This window comes from Musa acuminata, chromosome BXJ3-1, assembly GCF_036884655.1.
Source record: "Musa acuminata AAA Group cultivar baxijiao chromosome BXJ3-1, Cavendish_Baxijiao_AAA, whole genome shotgun sequence".
In the NCBI taxonomy this organism is placed as follows: Eukaryota; Viridiplantae; Streptophyta; class Magnoliopsida; order Zingiberales; family Musaceae; genus Musa; species Musa acuminata.
Genome location: NC_088349.1, coordinates 4,960,518 through 4,980,909, shown reverse-complemented (window position 1 = coordinate 4,980,909; position 20,392 = coordinate 4,960,518). Strand labels below are relative to the sequence as shown.

Sequence of the window (20,392 nt, the reverse complement as noted above, 5' to 3'; positions counted from 1 at the left end):
CCAGCAAATGCTCACCAGGAATATTTTTACACAGCATTGACCATGTTATTATATATATAAATTTCTCTTTCTCTCTTACATTTTACCTTTAAAAAATATTATATATATATCTCTCTTGAATTAATATTTTTATATGTATTCCTTTAAATTTAAATAGAGGATCGAAAATCAAATAATCAGCGAGAATAATCAAAGGTTATTTTAGTCATTTATTGTTTCTCTAATTTTGTCGCTAACAAAAATTAGTAGCGGTAAATATTTGAGAGTATACACATACGTCTTATTTAAATATTTAGAGGGGGCAAATATGCTATCCTTAAACTGGAAGTATGAATATGTAATACCCCAAAATAAAATTCAAAACCTGCCGTAACGAACTCTCTTGTCCGAATGGCGAATCTTTTTCCCGTTTTTTAAGTATCCCTTATATTTTTGTCCTATTAAATTGGAAAAAGAGGGAAAGAAACAGAGGCTGAGAAAGGGCGATGTACGGTTCCCACCCTCTCCTCCGACGCCGGCAACATCCCCAGGTAATACCACCCAGAATTCTTGGATCCTTCGTCCTAAGGTCTGACCCACATGCTCGTTCTTCCGATTTGCTTCCGCAGATCCAAATCGGAGAACTCGCGGATGGCCCTTGTGATTATGTTTCATGGTGATCCGTTTGTTTGTTTTGGTCAATTGCTTGTAGCTGCGCTTCTGAATCGTGGTCTTGGATGTTTGCAGCGCTGATGGGAGGGAAGAAGATGAAGGGATCCGAGTTGCGGCTGCCGTATGCCGCTTATCACTTCACGACCAGCGGGGCGGCTGTCGCTGTCGCGACCGCCGTCACCCATCCCTTGGGTACCCAGTTTCGTGTTTTTGTGTGTGTGTGTGTGTGTGTGTACCATTTTCCTTCTTTTCCTATGTCTTTCTTCTCTTCTTCTTGTATCATTGTTGTGAATTGGATACTCGAGGGAGTTTTTGGAACCCTTGCTAGTCGAATTGGGAACTGCTGTAAACGGGTGATGAACGCGGTTTCTCTTCAACTCACGTTCTTGAGGCTGTTTCTTTAAGTTATGCCTATAACTTTGATCTTTCAGGAAAAAGAAGAATGAAGGAAAATGAGGCTCGTTATGTTTGCAGCTCTAGGACAAACCTTGCTTTATTATTGTTTAATCACCTAGGCTTACTGCATTTGGCTTTTTAACATTGATTTTAATTAATGCTTAGAGAAAACTTTACATGAAGACACTTTTCAGTACTCAACCAACTAGGTTTGTTCCAGTGGTTCCAAGCATTGATTTTACTTGTTGCTTAAAAGAATTATCTTTTTTAGATCAATTGCCACTTTTGGTGTCTTATACATGGTAAGATCTTAGCATCCTTCTGAATGGCCTCATGGTAACCAGCAGATGATTGTCTCCCTATTTGTTGTCGTTGCATTTTTCATGTCATGACTAGTTGTAATATGCTTGATTATTTTTCATTTGAAATGACAGTTAATAAAACTTCCATAATCACCTGGTTTATGAGGATCCTTTCATATTCTTATTGTGATTAACAGGATTGTTTAGCCTGCGACTATTATAATTTCTACTCTTACTGAGTTAGTAACTTTCTTAATAGGGTATTATGAAATTGAATGCAGATGTCGTCAAAGTTAGACTCCAAATGCAGCTTGCTGGCCAAAGAGGACATTTGGTTGGGATGGTATCCTCTTGCTGCTTCTGGACATATCTCTTAGGCAAGTCGAATTTTTCTGTTTTTACCATAGAGATAGCTGCTGAATGAGACATATGAAATCTGCAGGGAACAATTTTCACACAAATGATAAAAAATGAAGGAGCTAGAAGTCTCTATTTGGGGCTTGGACCTGCGTTGACTAGGTCTCTCCTTTATGGAGGTCTTCGTTTAGGTTTATATGAACCTTTCAAGTATGTTTGTGAACACGTAGTTGGTTCAACTAATATCTTTGTGAAAATTGCATCTGGGGCATTTTCTGGTGCAATTGCAACTGGTGTGACTAATCCAACAGAAGTTCTAAAGGTAGAAATATTTCAGATTGCTACAATACATAACTTGATGTAGCTTCTGTTATGATCCTCATGTACTGCAACTAATATACTTGTATAGGTAAGGTTACAAATGAACTCAAGCTCCCAAACTGGACCCTTCAGGGAAATGTACAAAATTGTGTCAGATGATGGTGTGCGAGCACTTTGGAAAGGAGTTGGCCCAGCAATGGCCAGAGCTAGTTGTCTGACAGCATCACAGCTTGCAACTTATGATGAATCAAAACAGGTCTGATTCTTTTTTTGATGCATTGATATATACTATGGCAGGAGCTTATTATTGCTAAAAATTCTTAGTATCTGTAATATTAAATCCTACCATGCCATATAGGGTCTTTTCTTGCCATTAAATGACTAAATTTTCTTATTGGTTTCAGGTTTTGCTTAAGTGGACCCCTCTTGAAGAAGGCTTTCATTTACATCTCATGTATGAAGAATTCCTGATTGTTTTTTGTTGTCAAGATCTATAAATTCTAGTGCTTCCGCAAACGACTTACTTGATGCCTGCATGAAGCTCAAGTTGCATAGCTGGAACGGTTGGAACTCTTGTAACTGCACCAGTGGACATGATTAAAACTCGTCTAATGTTACAACAAGAAGCAAGAGGTGTCAGAAATTATAGAAATGCATTCCATTGTGCTTACCAGGTATCACACCAACTTGCATATTGCAGAATATGTTTACCCATGCAACTAGCAATATGTGAAGTGTTAAGGAGAGTCACTCATGCTTCAGATCTAGCTAGTTGATTTTCTTAATAAGAGACTTCTAAATCTCTTAGCAAAGTGGTTCTGCTCTCTAACTTCTAAATCTTCATGTTTGACTTTTCTTTTGGTTGGGATATTGTACTGTTTTCAGGTAGTGCTTACAGAAGGCTTTGGAGCACTTTACAAAGGGTAAGGATCTTTTCTTACTTTCTAGATATAGAATTTTATATATGAATTTTTATTGTATTTAATCATGCTTTTCTGTTCTTCCAACCTTGCTGCAAATTGTCTGTGATCTTTCAAGGAATCTCATGTTCTCTTTTGTGAGGCTAAAAGGTCATGCCACATGAATACCTTCTAACTAAACCATGTCTTTCTTTTTCTCTTTGGGAAAGATGGATATCTTATGCAATGTGAAGATAAAACAATCTTTTACCATAAGAAATATTTTCTTAATTTTTTTCTCTTATTTTTTTTTATGAATTTTTGTCTTTTACCATTAGTATCATCCCTGTACAATCTCGACCTTACTAACGATCTTCTCAATTATGATGACATCTCAGTGTATTTGGTCTAGAATATGAGAGGAAAAAACCCACATGAACTGATAAGGTTAGAATTTTGACTGATAATAATGGTACTTTATACAATAAAATATTACAGAGAGAAGCAACAATGACAGAATTTTATAGAAAGATAATGAAAGACCTTTATCAGTAGAAATTGTTTCCTATTGATTGAATGTTGATAGTGCTTCAAACAACATAAATGGTAAGAACTTAAGGTACTTAATTTTCCGGGTGAGAGTTTTATATTTATAATTCTGTATATTCCAGTTGTTTTTCCCTGTTACCCTTTCCCTGTTCTTCTCTTTCTAATCATCTATCCGAAGCTTTTATTCTACATTTTAAGTTCCCTACAAATTCTGTATTTTTGCTAAATATCGTGTCAGCGAATAGTTACTAGATTTGTTTGCATCTCTAAAAATCACAGATGGTACATGTGATATAATGCCCAAATGTTAAGAGCCTCATTACGATAAGCTGGTCAGAAGTTGCCAAAAATTTGAATTTAAGACCGCCTGGAAAAAGGCGTAAGCAAACAAGCCATCCACAATAAACTATGTTCTATGTCTTTTTTTTCCCTTTTTTTTTTAGTTGCATTCAAGAGTGAGACTATACAAAGTGGATAATTGGCAGGAACTACATAATTCAGCATTTAAGACAGGTTTTTCTTAAATTTGTACCGATTAGCCCATGATTGGGACATGCAGCAAGGATGTCATGTTCTTTGATATCAGCAGTTTATTTCAGTTGGAAAAAATATATATATTTTTTATTTGTTTTGTTAGTTCATTGGTGGTTTTACTGTAGACTTTATGGTTCGCACAGGATTGAAACCCAGTAGTTAAGGTTATCCATCGTTGTTTGCAAAGGACAGTGAACTCATGGGTCGGCTATCCAACATGCACGCTAGATATTTGAAGCTTGATTGCAACCAACATGAGTTCTAGTTGTCAAACTTCTAAGCTGTACAAATTTACATGGTTCGGCTATCTGACCCATGTGCCCTAGACCTCTGTTTTCCACTTGATCTCTCGGTGTTCATTGTGATATAAACACAACGGAGGGTTTTTTTTCACCTACGTATAAAATACGTGCACTAGCATTGAGCTCGTGGTGATGCAATTTATGTATCATGTAACACTGACAAAACACCATGTTCTTGTGGAGTTGTGTCCCTAAATTTTAGTTGTTGCATTTGCTTTAAACCAAAGTGTATAGTGTAGCCGCCACATATGGGAATTCTTTTTCTTTTCGAAGAACACTATAACACTTAATAAAAAAAACTCATGTTGATCTAATTATCTTCTCTGTTCAGTGGATCTGCCACCTTTGCGAGATTAGGTCCCCAGACTGCAATCACATTTATTGTCTGTGAGAAGCTACGGGAACTCGTTGGAATAAAAGCAATTTGATTTCAAGGGAAATTTATCGACCGAGCTGCTTGTCACTGATTTCAAGGGCGATTTGATTTCTTATTCTTTCGTCTCAAAAATTGGGTTATCGCCGGAGCAATGACAATAAGGGGGCCTTTTTTTTCCCTTCATATAATGATTTTCTTTAATGATTCCGTGTGTAATCACAAAGTTATTCTCGTTGAGAGTTCAAGTTATTCATGTGGAAGGAACTATTAGCTACAGATGAAGGTCAAATTTAAGAATGGTGTTTTGCCAGCTTGTATTGCTTTTATATGGATGGATTTGACGACATGGATTTGTTGTTCATCTTGACGCTGTATCCATTGGTCATAACAAAATGTGATGCAATACAAATGGTAATAGTAACGGTTGGGAAATGGCTGGTCGATTGAACCCGAAAAAATAAATTCGTCGACAGCAGGGTTCGAACCTGCGCGGGCGAAGCCCAACAGATTTCAAGTCTGTCTCCTTAACCACTCGGACATATCGACGGCTATGAAAGAGGTAGAACTGAAATTATCTAGTAAACTTATTCTGCGGTTAAGTTAGTAGGCAGAAAGTCAATCTGGAGAGTTGAAAGGAAGTTTCTTTTATAGGCAAAATGATACATAACTATCAGTAGAAAACATTTTCTTTTGGATGCAACAATGGCTGGGTGGGTATGCTTTGGTGGCACCATATTAATCTCTTGGTTGACCCAACATGCTTAGGTGGCATCGTATCATTGTTGACTGATTATGCTCTTATGGTCAATTGAGCCTAACACCACTGACGGCAAACCTTAATCAGCTGCTCATGACTTGACTGGTTTCATGTGTCCAGTTTTTTTTAGCTGTCAAATCTAACAACATCAATTCAAAATAGAGGGAGGATTTATTCATGATAAGTCACACTTATTTGACTGATATAAACAGCATAATATAACTCTTTCTCTCTCTCTCCACCGTCATCTTTCTTCTTTACACAAAAAACAGCCATGGACAAGAGTTGAGTGCTCCCTCTTCGAGTTATCTCACTGGAATATAAAATCATTGAAACTATTTCAACATAGATCTTTTGGATACCCCACCTTGCCGGCATCAGCTTCACAGGAAAGGACTGACCTATCTTACTGATACGTGCAATTACATTACACACCTAACACTACCATCTCTAATAACATACAAAACTTGAAATAGAAGACATAATTTAACTTCACACAGGAGAATATGTTTATCATCATAAGAGAACTGATGGAAGTAAGAGACTAGTATCTAGTTGGTTTTTAGAGAACTCCCCAACTAAGGCTATCGATGGGAGTAAGGACAAGGTGGCCGGCATGCTGTTTGTGCCGAAGAACAACTTTAATGAGAATGTGCCCCGACGGTCGATTGAAGGACCTGCATTCGCAAGAAAAGAAGCCTTATAAGTCCATGGATAGATAAAAAATAATTGCGATCCAAGTTGAAAGTAAACAACTGAAACACTAAAACTCATCTTTCCTTACAAGAAGTCCGTGGAGGATCAATATCATCAGTTCCAGTGACCTTAGCGAGTGTTTTTCTTAGGCATCTTCCATTGCTTTTAAAGACTCCAGTGGACGATGTAAACATGCTAGCACGAGTATCAAATACTCCTAGTAGACAAGCTATGAATGAGAAGATCAAGAACTTTCCATTTATCTTGATATGAACATCATAAATGTGTTTATTCATTTTACAGGCTTCACACCCACAGTTCGAACACGGAATTTATACCGAGGTTGCTGGTCCTCTGTGTCAACCTCTTCCTCTTCACTTGAATCGTCTTCGACCCTGTCCCATCGTGAATAATCAAGCCCTGAATGCCCTTTTGGTTTTGGAATTGCTTCCCAACCCTGTGGTTTGGAAGAAGTATTAGCAGAGGCCTCCTCGGTGTATGCAGGTTGGGTTACAGGTGCTTCAGGTTTCTCATCAGCAGGGTCAACTCTTCTTTCCTCTTCTGATTGGGTCCTTGTTCCTTCTGGTTGGGCTTCTTCTTCGTTTTCTTCGAGAGAAGATGCTTCTTCCTCAGACTCGGGTATTGGAGCAAGTGACTTCAACAATAGATAGACAGATAAAGGACAATAAATAAATATTGGAAATGAAAACTTTAAACAAATATTGCTTGTTGATAAACATTCTTTCTTAACCTTCGATAAATGGACACATGGTATATCTTACATCCACGGTCATATGTCAAGACCTGATGTCAAGGAAACACTTGTGCTTTGTCTTCATTATTCATGACACATGAATACATATGATTTTGGCATTCCATTGATCTAACATGACTTGCAACTGGCAAAAAAAATTCTACTGAGGTAAGACAACAAGCGCTTGAACTCTTTCAAAAGCATTTTATCTGTTCGATTAGAAATCCATGTCGAGCGACAGTGGCTAGAGGACCAATGTTTCTTAGGTGAACAAAGTAATGATGAGATACGGTGGAGGATTCTACGGCCAAAAATAATGGAGATGACATGGTAGATGATCCTATGAAAAAAAGTAATGGAAATGTTGTGGGCAAGGATCGTGCATGGAAAGCTAAACTGCCACTTGATTTTACCAGGGTCACATGGTCTGCAAAATCCAGGACCCAGTTAAAGTGCAACTGGCACTTTAAATGGATATTTACTATTAATGAAAGGGTAGGCTAAATAAGGATTTAAATACAGTTCTAATATCAGTCCAAATAATCTACCAGACTAGTACAAACACCAATATATCGAGTAGTATATCAACATGTATCACCTGATTTAAAAAAAAAAAGAATACTACAATAATTATGCCGACCTATATGCTTCGATGCCGGTACTGGGTTGATCTACAGAGAATCCATTTTTATACACTTCGTAGAATGTCTTTTGCAGATATTTCTCTTGTTCTCTTGCTTGCAGTTACTATTGAAAACGAAACTGCATAAACAGAGCACTTTGTGAACCAAGGTTACAAATATCGGCTGGACCGGTATTTACCAGTCAGACCAAGGACTGGTATTGAACTATATAAGTCAGTATCCGTTGGTATTCAAGTTTTTACTGTCATTTGGGTGACCCTGAACAAACACCATCCAGTATACTAGTACCACAATAATCTGGTTGCTGAAGCTAATGTCGGAGCAAGATTTATATCCTTGATATGGAATACACAAAGTGACCAGAAAGTGACAATTATAGATGAGATGACAAAGGTATATTTAAAGAAAAATCAAGAATTTAGCATTCAGGATAGCTTAAGGTCATAGTAATCTCTCCCCACATTATGTATCAAGGTAATTCAAAGCCATGTAAAGTATCATTGGTTTGCTGGCTAACAAAACAGATGCACTAGCTAACAAATACTTAGTTAACCGTTAACATTTCCTTGCCAACTACTTCTTAAATTAATATCAATCTAGAAATCAGTTTCATGGTCACTAAAATTTTGATCAACTAATTTAACATGATGTCAGAATAATTCGCAACCATTTGAAGATCTAATGTGTAAGACTAACAAGAGAAGGTAAAACAATGTATAGGATTTGATAAAGAGTAAGTTTTAGAATTCATCTTTTAACTGCATTTCAAGTTCAATTATAAGCATGGCCAATTGAAGTCATGTTTAGTTCTTTAATGATCTTTTTTATCATCCGAAGTAGCATATACATATCATTCATAAATGATAAAACTTATCTTTGTTCTTGGGGCAATGTCACAGATAGTAATGCTATAACCGAGGTGCGACAATTGCTAGGTGAAAACAAATGATAAAACCTAGAGCAAGGATTTTAATTTTGAATGATACCGCCCGTACCGGGTGGTATGTACCAGTCAGCTAGCAGATCAGTACGCGGACCACTTGCTACCAGGCGGTACCATTGATCTAGCCCCATATAGGACAATACAGGCCTATATCGGGCGGTAACGGTCGATATTTCAATTGTTACCACCTAAAACAGGTCGGTAACGATCGATTTCGACTGTTGCCGCCCGCTACCGGGCGGTATCAGCCTAGCTACGACCTAGATGCGGCGAGGAAAGAAGAAGCATCAAGAGAGAAGAGGGAGAAGGCGCTCAAAAAAGAGGGAGAAGAAGAGGAAGAATCGGGAGAACCTCGACGCTTTCTAATTCGGCACCGCCCTCCCTCGACGATCCCGATCTAGAAGGCAATGGAGAGGCGGCGACTCGGCTTCTTCTTCACCGTGTTCTTTGCCAAAGGCCGAAGATGCCTACGGCCTTCGCCACGTTCTTCGGAGATGTCTGCGGCCTTCGACGTCTTCACCGAATGCCACAGATGAGGAGAAGACACGGTCTTCTCCTCATCTGATGCGACGAGGAGAAGAAAAGGAGGCGACATCGCCGAGGCAATGTATGCCCACTTTTTCTTATTTTTTATACTAATTTTCATATATATATATATATATATATATATATATATATCGAGTGGTACACCTTGGCGTATCGCTCTTATTGTACTATATCGAGCAAAGTTCGAAATGCCGATATGGTATGAAATTAAGAACCTTGCCCTAGAGCATGTGTAGCATGTCAGAGAAAACAAAATAAAATGAACTCTCACCAAGTGAGTGACATGTAAAATCAGAAAGTGAGATTTTACTGGGAAAAAAGCAAAGAAGCATACCAATTGTGTTTTTAGCCGGGCTTGCAAATTTCTATACACATCTGACAATGGATTCAGCTCCATCAATCTGTTCACATCAAAAAGTGCTGATTGATAATCCTTAAGAGTGACTAATGTTTGTGCACGTAACATCAAAGCTCCCGTGTGTTGATGATCCAGCTCAAGGACTGACGTACATTCTTCTGCTGCCTATCATCATTTTCATTTTCAAGTGAATTCAATGCAAAAGATGGCAGGCAGAACATGTTTCTATAATATTTATGCAACTAGTTCATGACTAACAAATTCAAGTTTGTGCATCCTTAAATGTTCACCTTTGTTTACCAATATAGAAGTGACCGAAAAAAAAACGATTACCTGATGTAGCAAATAATGAAAGTAAGTGTTTAGCCGATACTGCATCTACATTAGATACTGGAATAGATATTGATAACAGATTCATTTGAGGACAAAATAAAGCCTTCAAAAGATTTTGTATACCTATAGGTTATCAAGACCTCCTACATATACATGCATACACAGAAAAAAGACAATATGGATAAAGTCGAAGAAATATCTCTTCAACTTCTACCTTTTATATAGGAGCTCAAGAATGCATATCATTAATGGCTAGTATATAGACAAAAAAGAAGTGGCATGAACAAAGGGCTAAAAGGTATTAGCTATCCAATAATAATTTGCATGCCAAAAGGTAGATGTCATCAAATATTTCATATATCAGCTCTACTGTCAAGTTAAAAATTGATTCTTTTCCCCAATTAAAAGAATATGAAAACCCTCATTGGTAAAAGCAAAAGATTTTGCACTTTACACAATGGAGAGTCATGCGAGCATGGATGTGAGAACAGTAAGAGGAAACTGCGTTGTAGTTTGGAACAATACAAGCAAGAAGTCCTGAGTGGTCAAACACCCAATTCCAAAATTCGAAGAAACTAAATCTTATTCCAACTTGAACATTTTATGTAGCTTCTCAGATGGTTTCTTAAACTTGACTCATGATAACAAGACATGGACAAATAATTAAACCACATTTCATAATGAAACGACTTCGAACACTTGAAATTTGTCAAAGTAGCTGGATAAAATGTTAAAAAATTGGAAGGAGTTGGACTCTTTAGATATGCTTTTAATAGATTATTACCACCTCACAACAATTACAAACAAATTTCCAAAAACATCAGGTAAACAACCATTTCTCTTGAAAATGTATCCATAACTTCCTTTTTGTCTTTTTCCCATTCATATGAATACTGGAGTTCAGCTCTTGTATCTATAATCATGCAACAGTGGCGGCATGTATCTATTAAAGATAAATTACCAAGTTTCTTACTACTAATTCAGGTATTAAGTATTTCTATCCATCATTATAATTATGATAGGATGGGTCTCCTATTAGAGAGCTATTTTACTTCGAATTTTATCATGGAACCCCAAAAATTTCCTCTACAAGAGATACATAAGACAATGATAATAATTCTAGTATGAAAATAGCAAACCTAACTTATATTATATACCTATTAAAGCTCTTGGGATATCGATATTATAAAGGAGTAACCTCATCATAGTGACCAACTTTTCTCCCTCCTGAATATCTATATTAGCTAGATATATCTTCAATTAATATATCTTTATCACTCTCTTGATGCTCTTTTCTCCTCCTGCACTGGTGTAAACCTTGACACAAGGGTCTTATTGGAGACCATATTTCCTCCTCCAATTGGTAGCCCAATAAAAAAACTTAATTTTGTCTTTAATAATTACTTCTTAGCATCATAAGAAGCTTAACGTTTAAATATGACGTGATTACGAACTAAGAATCATTTATATGTCAAAACTCAATAACTTTGAAATCAATTACTCGATTGCGTGCATATATATCACTTATACCACTTAATTTGCATGTAACTACTAGTTTACATATTCTTTCCTCCAACTCTCGAGACATTTAGCAGACGTACAAGCTATTATGGCAATCCACTTCATCTAACAAAAACAAAGAGAAAAAAGAAACGAAGAATAAAACTAGAGATAAGAGATGGCGGGACCTTCTTGAAGTCATGCAGCTTCAGGTAGCAGGCGGCCCGGTTGCTGTGGAGAGCGATCTTCTGGGCTTTGGTCTTGGCCATCGCCAGGGCGTCCGTGTACAGCCCGAGCGCCACCTCGTGGCACCCCTCGCGGTACATCCGATGGGCCCTCTCGATCTTGCCCATCGCTGCCGCCGCCATCGACCTTGCCCTCCGATCCAAATCCAACAAAAAGGACTTGCGACGGTCGCAGCGATCGGATCGGCCAGCGAGGGGGAGAAGGCGTTCGAAACACGAGGAACGAGGTTTAGGGATATCGGGAGACAGAGAGTAGAGAGAGAGAGAGAGAGAGAGAGAGAGAGGAGTAATTGGCTAATTTGTCCGCCAACAACATGACCATGATTTGATGCCTTCTTTTGGGGATGGTAACGGATTCTCAAATCCGCCATATGTCGGATATAACGACAAACACCCGAAACAGTTATTTTATTTATAACGATACGTTATCTTGGATCTCCAAACGGCCAACTCAATTTTGAATTATAGACACGTAGACATCCACCAAGTTTAATGTTGGAATCATATGGAGAAATGTGCTTAGTAATTTAATATAATTTTATATATTTATCCTTATAAAATTAAGGAATTATTCATGTAATACTTAATTTAGAGTCATGAGTTAACATAATCAATTATATTAAATTTGATAAGAGGAGATAGACACTTGATAGGTTGTCGACACCGAGCATATTATGGTTGACACCTTAATGACTCATGATCCATACCCTAATGATATGTGTTGATACCTTATTATTATACTAAAGAAGAATCGATGAAGAGATCATTAATGACTCCGAGATATTCCAAGTCATTGCCTCAAATTACGATATGAGTAATAAGAATTAAATAATTCACATCATCGCCTCAAATTAACAATATTTACAACCATATATCATAGTATAAAAACTCTCAAGTATATTGTCATTTCATATCTTTCTAACTTGATCTAAATTGTTCTAAGATAATTAGATTCTTTTTAGATTTGACAAAATAAAATTATCTAAATCAAAAGCTATGTTAAGCATGTTTTCGACATAGTTTTACAGGGTCTTCAGGAAAGGACTATGATCGATTCCGAGATACATTCCTGATTGGACAAATGGAGTTTAATATAATAAAATTAAAATAATATCACATAAAAATGATGATGATAACATTCATAATTATTTATTAGAATATTTTTTTTTCTTTTATAATGATCGCTCAATTAATCATGTATACACATACAAAGTTGTACATGACATAAAATTCTTTAAAAGACAATATTATAGGGAGAAATATTTTTTCCTTCTTGTATGTAAACTAATTTCTCTGAGTCAGATTCAATCTGTATTTTTTGGACACCTTCACTTAATGCAGAGACCATCTTTGATTGATGGAGCAATCAAGCATATAAAAAAAATTACAGTATCATTTTTTATCAAAAAAAAATTAGAACCCCTAATCCAGCAATTAATGAGTTGATGGATAACATGCAACCTAAAAATTGCATACCATCCAAAGGGAACAAATTTATGTTGATAAGGATAAATAAGAACAAACCAGGATGACAATAGCTTGCAGTTTGAAGAAGGAACAAACAATGTCCATTAACAGATCATGTAAGCACGTTTCCAGGTCTACAATCCTCACCAAGAACATCCTTTAATGCTTTACAAAGAGTTACCTGAACCTCAAATTGATAGCTCGGACCAAAACTTAGACATGCATGGTCGACTGCATTAAGCTCCATGGACAAGCTACAATTGTTACCGACGTATCATCTACCAGAAAGCCCAATGGAGACGCTCATCGCCTAATAATGTTCCCCATGGGTAACCAGGTACTTCTCCATGCATTGAAGCCAGCTCTTTATTTCTAAACCTTTCCTCACCATAGAATGAAGCATGCACCATTCTTCCACCAAAGAAGCGGCCCTTGATACCAATTAATGCCTGCGTCTTGCTGGCATTACATAAAGAATAGATCTCAGATCCCCTGAACTAGACTACCACTACTGAAAAGCTACACTTGACTACTTTTAAGGTGAAAAATACAAGCTTTACAAACCTCTTCTTAGGTGGGGACACCTAGGCTGTAGATCATCCTCCTTGAACCAATCTGACAGGGAGGAGTTATTTGTCCATCCCATTACTAGCAGTTGCAGTTCAATACCGGTGAAAAAGAGGACCATGAGAGGTAAAAGTTCATCTGTTAGCTGTTTTCCTTGAGGAAGTAAGCCAGTCAAAAGGTCAGTGATGGTGTTTCAGTCTTCCAGCCTTTCTGATCTCCAAAATTCCGTAAAGATCCTGACTGCTTCATCTGCACTTTGGGCTTGGTGATCAAATATCAAGACACAAGTGAGTGCCATAATTTGTGCTCTCTGAAGCAACCTCTTCTTCGTGTTCATCATCGACCTCTACTAGCCCAACCTGGGAAGAAAACAGTCAATTAGAACCTACCTTTAAATATAATATTATATTCTCTTAAACTTTCAAATATTCCTTTCAGAGCACAAGACAAAGAGTTACCCGAACCTCAAATTGATAGAAACAAGTTTCACGCTAAGTATTTGCTATTTGTTCTGAAATGACTTTCAACAGATTGTTATATAGTAATGCACAAGGACAAGGGTTTATTGAATAAATGTCACATTTTGGTATTCAAGATCCAGTATTCCAAAGGCAGTGGTTACAGAACCTCTAACTGGATGCTAAAGCAAAATAAAGACTTCTAATGCTCATGCAATTAAGGTATATCTTTCGAGTTCTTTCATAAGTTCGTAGGCTTGTGTCTTTGAGACCAATATTGATCCACATCTTTCCCTTCTTTGGGAGTCTAACCAGCTCCTGAGAAAGTTTGGAGTCTTGCTCCATAGGGCCCAACTGGACAAGCTAAATTTTCAACTTAAAAAGTATATTTTTTTTAGCAGTAAACAGGCTTTTAGATTCTTATAGACATCCAGATTTTACATAAAACTTGTATTGACCAAAATCTTGGAATCAACAAAGAGAGCCAACGCAAGGTTGACAGCTGATTGTAAATTCATCTTTTCTAACTCTTGACAGATGAAACATAATGACTGTTGGTTGAAGTTCTCTCACACTCGTGGCATACACAATTCTCACAACAGAAAACAACATGATGACAGCAATTTAAAGAAAGTGCATGTTACTCACTATTGATGGTTGATGGCATCAACACACTATATACGCCTTCATGCACTAACCTAACCTACAAAAAAAGATAGATCTTATTTTAAAATGTGGCTGGACACTCGTGCTCTTAGATTACCGTCAATTGCAGATTTATAATCATTCTTCCAATCTCTTCAAGTTCAACTTATATATGAAGTTTTTCCTTAGAAAAAATAAAAAGAACATTCATTTGGATTATCTGAAGTATCTACCTTAACTAACAAAAAAAGTAACTTCTGAAATGCATATGATGGTGAATTGAATATGATAATGTATGAAAACTTCAAATTTATATTAAGTTTCCATCTAAAGCAAAACTTTGTTATGAAGCCAATTAGCAAGGTCCTAACTGAGAAAGGTTCAAGATATACTTGAGTCAAAAACTTATCGATATCTATGATGATGGGCATTGAGCATGGAGAATCTATGTGGTCCTTATTAATGCTCACAATTTTTCATAAGTTTATCTTACAAAATTTCACATCTCAAAGTATTAAAAGATAATAATGCATAAATCATGACAAATTATGTTTATACTGACTCCTTAGTTACTTTGTTTCTTTTTGTCTCCTTGAACTATTGAAAACTCAGCCACATCTTTAGATTTAAAGACATTACAATTTATAAGGATAGGTGCTTCATCATATATCTGCACAACTGTTCTGGGTTGAATCTTGATTAGTGGCTTTGAAGCAGAGTCATTCTAAAATCTAACACAAGTATTTAGTGTTGGACCTTTCACCAAATAGATCTGTTAACAGCCACATCCACCATTAAGGCAAGGTCATGTCATTTTAACAGTTTCTATATGTTAAGACAGCCTATGCCTGCAAGCATCATCAAATCTCTCCCAACCATAGTAACTTGACCTAAAGCACAATTCAAGATAAAAAAGGTTGACAATCAGCTAAATCTACCAAAATCCATTGGAATAGGTTGGGATCAGCAAAGTAGCTAGGATCAGCCTCTAGAGCTCCAAGACGAGTGTGACCAATCCTGGTTAATACTTTGTGAGGATCATCCCTTAAAAAGCAGGGTTTTCTTGGCTGGATCAACCTGGTCCAAAACAAGATCACCCATTCTAGGATGGTTGCTTTCTAACATCTTGGAATTATAAACAAGAGACAGATTTGCTTTAAAACCTAACTAAATGCTAATACAACCAGGAAAGATTCAAGGTTCACCTGGACTTAAAGAGACTAGGAAGAATAAAAGAAACCTTAGCTACAGAGAGCAACTTTATTCTTTGCAGCACAAATAAGTCAAAGAAATAATTAAACCCAACTCCAAAACCCATTATGTCCAGGCAATCTATTTTCTAAATGATGTACTGTACGAACTATCAATTGTTATTAACTTCGGAAAAAATTTGATGACAATCATTTAATTTTGTATCTAGATTAGTAGCAACAAGGCCACTCCATCTTAGGAGTGGAAAATGTTCATCTCAACTATTTAAAATGATCCTGTCCAAATCAAAATAAAATAATTATATATAGATTTTTTCTCCAAATTTAGGATTAAACAATTTTCTCTCACAAGGCTCAGGTTAGAGCATTCAAACGGATACTTCTCTGATAGTTCTATTGAATGTTTATATTAACTCATGAACTGGTTCAAACCATAGTTGGTTCAACTGTTTGCACAAAGCAACTTTACTATTTCTAGATCCTATTATACATTCGCTTTCCAACAAAAAGCTAAAGTGACACACATATAGGGCTCCTAATTCACCAGCAGCCTCTTGTTACCTACCAATGTTCAAAGTTCCACTCCAACCAGCCTCTATTGCTGCCCCATCTCACAAATCCAGCACTGAACTTTTCTAAGCAATTCATCTCCTACTCTAAACCATATTCTTTTTCCTATACCCTCTAATCTTGCTCAAGTAGCTATTGATCCCTTAAAACACTTAAACCTTTTCTCATCTTTTTTCATGTAGTGATTGATACTCACATATAATTAGCACCAAGCCCTGATATCTTAACAACCTTACATCTAAGCAAATCTTAATTATTCTCGCTTAGAAAAAGCTGGCATAATGGACAGAAGGCATATGTTCTAGGTTTGCAGTTACACTTGGAGTTATTTGTTAAAGGTATGCCGATACAATTTATATTGCTCGATCAGATCCATATTCGATCTTATATGATTGCAGTTGCATTCTAAATCTATATTGAACGTTCAAAATTGGCAGCCTTGGGCTCCAAACCCTGTACCAGCAAATAAACGTTATTCTCAGGCCACAACTCTTGGCTTCGATTTACATCATAATCAGAACACGGTTCAGAAAGTAACGAATTAAGCACAAGAAATCTCGAAAATTTCACTCTTTGCTTTTTATTCATCATTCCAATCGAGCAATCAAGTGAAAACCAAATACATTGATACGTTCAACCAGTTCAAATCAGAGATTATTAGACTAGTATGCCTTCAAAGAGGAAAAAAACTCTCTTTTCACAATCAACACATATCTAAAATCCACAGCGGTACCATGTCAGCTCCTAAACCATTAACTAAAATCCACAGTTTTCAGATAAATGAAAAGCTACAATACCAGAGAACGCAACAGAAGAAGAACGACTCTCGAACAGCCAAACCCAGGTATGGAATTAGATGAGGTAAAAGAACATTTTTGACGCAATCGAAACAACGATCAGGGCTTATTTCCTTGCGACAGAGAGGAGGAACGGGAGAAGGACGGAGACTTACAGTGTGAAGCGCGTCGGAGACCTTCCCCGAGGCGGAGGAAGGCGGCAACTGAGGAGGAAGAATGAGCGGGCGGAGAGCGAGACGAGGGAGTTCGTGTGGCGAACACAACGCCACGTAACCGGTCCGCGGGAGAGTACGTGTCGATTCGACCGAAGCCGGTTCAAAAACCTTCCAATGAAGACCGGTCCACTTCATCCAAAACACCCCTAACCCTAATAAAGACCTTGGTGGTGGCGCGCTCTCCTTCACGCCGACCATCTGTACGAGTAAGGTGTCTCTGAATCGTAGGGTTTTCCTTCTTCCCCATCCGTTACGAGCACAAGAAGATGGCTGCGTACGCTATCCACTTCTTCTTCTCCTCCTCCTCCTCCTCTCTCTCTCTCTCTCTCTCTGTATTTTTTTATTCTTTTAGACTTGTGATCTACTGTTGTTTGCTCCGTTTCGTCATATGATTTTGTTGTTTGGAGAATTAATACTCGTTTTTGACATTGGTTGTTTTTTATAGATATCATCTGAGAGGGACATATAATGTTGCAAAATGACTTCTTTAGCAGTGTTCCTAAAATGTAGCTTTAATTTTGAGTTATTATTTTCTGACTTTTCTGCTTCTACCCATCTTGATTTGCAATTCCAAGGGATCTGTTTGACAGATTGTGGTTGAAGAACATGGTCTAACTGGTAAATTTTACAAACCTTGTTCACCAAAACAAGAACTGATAAGATCTCTTGGAGTTGGGTGTCAAGATCTTGTTAATACAAACTTATACCAGATTCATGAAAGGTATAACCAAGAACCCTATATAGATGATTGGAAAATATAGGGACACAATATTGTGTATATTATGAGCACGGTCTATTGATCTTGTTAATACAAACTTATGCCAGATTCATGAAAGGTATAACCAAGAACCCTATATAGATGATTGGAAAATAGAGGGACCCAATATTGTGTATATTATGAGCACGGTCTATTGAGATCCATCCTCAATTTTCCACAAACTTGGAGAAATCCAATGCAAGCATGAAGAATTTACCAAGAGAACTGGTTGTGTTCCTTGGCACCAACAGTAGCCCAAAGAAAAAAGAATATTCCCATGCTAAAACAAGCTTGAAGTGTGTATTTGATGATGTTTTGAGTTAGTGGACAGGACATGAATGGTTGGGTCATACATACTTTTGATCCATATTCTTGAGCTATACCATAACCAATCAACATGTAGGTTTTGGTGGTCCACCCTTTTGCACCTTGTTTCTGTGTATTGCATTGCATTACTTGTTCATAATTCTCATTTATGGTCAACTTACTGTTATTCTCATCTGAAACTGCAGTATGATGGTAATTTAAGTTACTAGGAATAATTTGTGAATAATTTGTGTATAACGTTTTGGCATTCGACCCCCCTCAAAAGAGGGAGTGATGTGCTACTTGCCTGACTAGTAAGTTGATTTTTCATTCACTGGTGAACATGCTGACTTTGTAAATGCTTCCCCAAATTCATTAATTGAAAGTAGTCATCATGGCATTATCTAGTTCTGCAGGTTGTCAAGTTATCTTTATTTCTAATTATCTGTATAATTCTTTCAACATTCTGCCCAAGCAGTAGGCATCCATCTTATTGTTGTGCTCTTGCTGATGACAGTGAAGTTGCTGTCACGGCTGAGAATGCCCCAGCTCTTGGAGAGCCCATGGACTTGATGACAGCTCTGCAGCTTGTGATGAAGAAATCGTTGGCCCATGATGGGCTTGTTCGTGGACTTCATGAAGCTGCGAAGGCAATCGAGAAGCATGCTGCGCAACTTTGCATCCTAGCTGAGGACTGCAACCAGGCTGACTATGTCAAGCTGGTCAAAGCACTATGTGCTGATCACAATGTGCATTTAGTGACCGTACCAAGCGCCAAAACACTTGGGGAGTGGGCAGGGGTTAGTAATCTTCAGCAGTCCTATCCTAATTATGCCTTCTTTTTGCAGCAGTTATTGTGTTGAAAGATGCAATTGCTCCCTAATTGTGACGTCATTACAAAATCTTAAATGGCTAAATTCTAAAGCGTTGATCAGAAGTTGCTTGTGTAGATTTTCTCATGGTTTTCCCCAACTTAGGCTAGGTTAACCTTTGTATGATTCGCATGCTTAAGGGGGCACATGATTTGTCAAAAATAAATGCAGAACCTTATTGACTTCTTTAGCATCTAGCATATTATTTTCATTACATAGCATTGATCACTATAACTTTAGTTTCCTTTAAATAGTGCTAAATTGGTGGCTCATCTTGCAAATAATGCATCTACAAAATTGATTTTGATTGTCAAGGGAATCATCAGCTCAACCAATCATTGATCATTTCAGTAGGTCATGAAGTGATTATTCTGAATTTGCTGTTCTTATGGTATTGTTACCTTGTAAAGTTGATTGCTGCTGTATCCATGCTCACTAGATAATTGCCTTATGGTTTTTTATTTTATTGCAGCTGTGTAAGATTGATTCAGAAGGAAAGGCTAGAAAAGTTGTGGGTTGTTCATGTGTCGTCCTCAAGGTTAGGAAGCCGGGTCGAAAGATTTTAACTCATCATTTTGTTATCTGTTTATTCTCTCATCCGACTTTATTAAGTGTTGAGGGGTTCTTTTCTTCTTTCGTCTACAGGATTACGGAGAAGAATCAGAGGGCCTTCATATAGTTCAGGAGTATGTGAAATCACATTGAGCGCAATCACAAAAAATGGATGGATTTATTCAGACTTTCTATGGCTGAATCAGTTTTTGAGTTGTTATTCTGTGAGATTTTGTTTATTGAGCTTGGCATGGTTCTGTGGTTATTTGATGGGCTCAATAATCAACTTTCTTTTGCACTTTTATCAAACTAGATGATTTATTACTGCTTGGACCAGCAATTTTCTAAAGGCACCATTTTTTATGACTATTGCTGCACCAATTGGATAGATTGGCCACATGTTATACTTCAAAAGGCATAATGGTAAAATGCTCGATTTATATTCCTGTTGATAGACTAACACCGTCAATCTCGGAGTGATCTTAGGTTGAATTTTTTTGGGGTTTAAACAT

At 37.2% G+C, this 20,392-nt stretch overlaps 3 protein-coding genes, 1 long non-coding RNA gene and 1 other non-coding gene across 11 annotated transcripts; 2 read left to right on the top strand and 3 right to left on the bottom strand.

Moving 5' to 3' along the window:
- Positions 1-372: 372 nt before the first annotated feature.
- LOC135628896 (uncharacterized) lies at positions 373-5,033 on the top strand. Of its 6 annotated transcripts, none has more exons than XM_065135865.1 (10): positions 389-530; positions 609-655; positions 727-850; positions 1,631-1,692; positions 1,792-2,028; positions 2,116-2,283; positions 2,432-2,481; positions 2,569-2,701; positions 2,913-2,950; positions 4,643-5,033. In XM_065135865.1, the coding sequence occupies exons 3-10, from the start codon at positions 775-777 to the stop codon at positions 4,737-4,739; spliced, it is 861 nt and encodes a 286-aa protein (XP_064991937.1). In that variant the 5' UTR covers positions 389-530; positions 609-655; positions 727-774; the 3' UTR covers positions 4,740-5,033. The 6 variants fall into 6 exon arrangements, with proteins under 6 accessions (XP_064991933.1, XP_064991934.1, XP_064991937.1 ...); XM_065135859.1 differs by having other exon boundaries at positions 393-530; positions 727-843; XM_065135861.1 differs by lacking the exon at positions 609-655 and having other exon boundaries at positions 373-530; positions 727-843.
- A 118-nt stretch (positions 5,034-5,151) lies between these two features.
- On the bottom strand, positions 5,152-5,233 carry TRNAS-UGA (transfer RNA serine (anticodon UGA)). Its single transcript has one exon. It is a non-coding gene; the product is annotated as a tRNA-Ser (tRNA).
- Positions 5,234-6,372: 1,139 nt separating this feature from the next.
- On the bottom strand, positions 6,373-11,750 carry LOC135583621 (uncharacterized). Its single transcript, XM_065135691.1, has 3 exons — positions 11,407-11,750; positions 9,362-9,550; positions 6,373-6,795 (listed from the first exon to the last, which is right to left on the bottom strand). Exons 1-3 carry the CDS (start codon positions 11,584-11,586, stop codon positions 6,433-6,435), a joined length of 732 nt encoding a protein of 243 aa, XP_064991763.1. The 5' UTR covers positions 11,587-11,750; the 3' UTR covers positions 6,373-6,432.
- Positions 11,751-13,008: 1,258 nt separating this feature from the next.
- LOC135629075 (uncharacterized) lies at positions 13,009-17,470 on the bottom strand. Of its 2 annotated transcripts, XR_010493148.1 has the most exons (4): positions 17,334-17,470; positions 14,604-14,658; positions 13,495-13,856; positions 13,009-13,389 (listed from the first exon to the last, which is right to left on the bottom strand). It is a non-coding gene; the product is annotated as an uncharacterized LOC135629075 (long non-coding RNA). The 2 variants fall into 2 exon arrangements; XR_010493147.1 differs by lacking the exon at positions 14,604-14,658 and having other exon boundaries at positions 17,334-17,456.
- A 51-nt stretch (positions 17,471-17,521) lies between these two features.
- On the top strand, positions 17,522-20,243 carry LOC135629074 (small ribosomal subunit protein eS12-like). Its single transcript, XM_065136234.1, has 4 exons — positions 17,522-17,667; positions 18,974-19,256; positions 19,801-19,866; positions 19,974-20,243. The coding sequence occupies exons 1-4, from the start codon at positions 17,660-17,662 to the stop codon at positions 20,031-20,033; spliced, it is 417 nt and encodes a 138-aa protein (XP_064992306.1). The 5' UTR covers positions 17,522-17,659; the 3' UTR covers positions 20,034-20,243.
- Positions 20,244-20,392: the final 149 nt, after the last annotated feature.

Bases quoted from the DNA above. Each gene is read 5' to 3' on its own strand.
- LOC135628896 (XM_065135859.1), top strand. From the start codon at position 631: ATGGCCCTTGTGATTATGTTTCATG. The intron at 2,029-2,115 runs GTAGAAATATTT...ATACTTGTATAG, and splicing joins ATCCAACAGAAGTTCTAAAG to GTAAGGTTACAAATGAACTC. The intron at 2,284-2,431 runs GTCTGATTCTTT...TATTGGTTTCAG, and splicing joins CTTATGATGAATCAAAACAG to GTTTTGCTTAAGTGGACCCC.
- LOC135583621 (XM_065135691.1), bottom strand. From the start codon at position 11,586: ATGGCGGCGGCAGCGATGGGCAAGATCGAGAGGGCCCATCGGATGTAC. The intron at 9,551-11,406 runs GTCCCGCCATCT...AAATGATGATAG, and splicing joins AGCTGCATGACTTCAAGAAG to GCAGCAGAAGAATGTACGTC. The intron at 6,796-9,361 runs GTATGCTTCTTT...CTATTGTTGAAG, and splicing joins CCCGGCTAAAAACACAATTG to TCACTTGCTCCAATACCCGA.
- LOC135629074 (XM_065136234.1), top strand. The intron at 19,257-19,800 runs GTTAGTAATCTT...ATTTTATTGCAG, and splicing joins CACTTGGGGAGTGGGCAGGG to CTGTGTAAGATTGATTCAGA. The intron at 19,867-19,973 runs GTTAGGAAGCCG...TTTCGTCTACAG, and splicing joins GTTCATGTGTCGTCCTCAAG to GATTACGGAGAAGAATCAGA.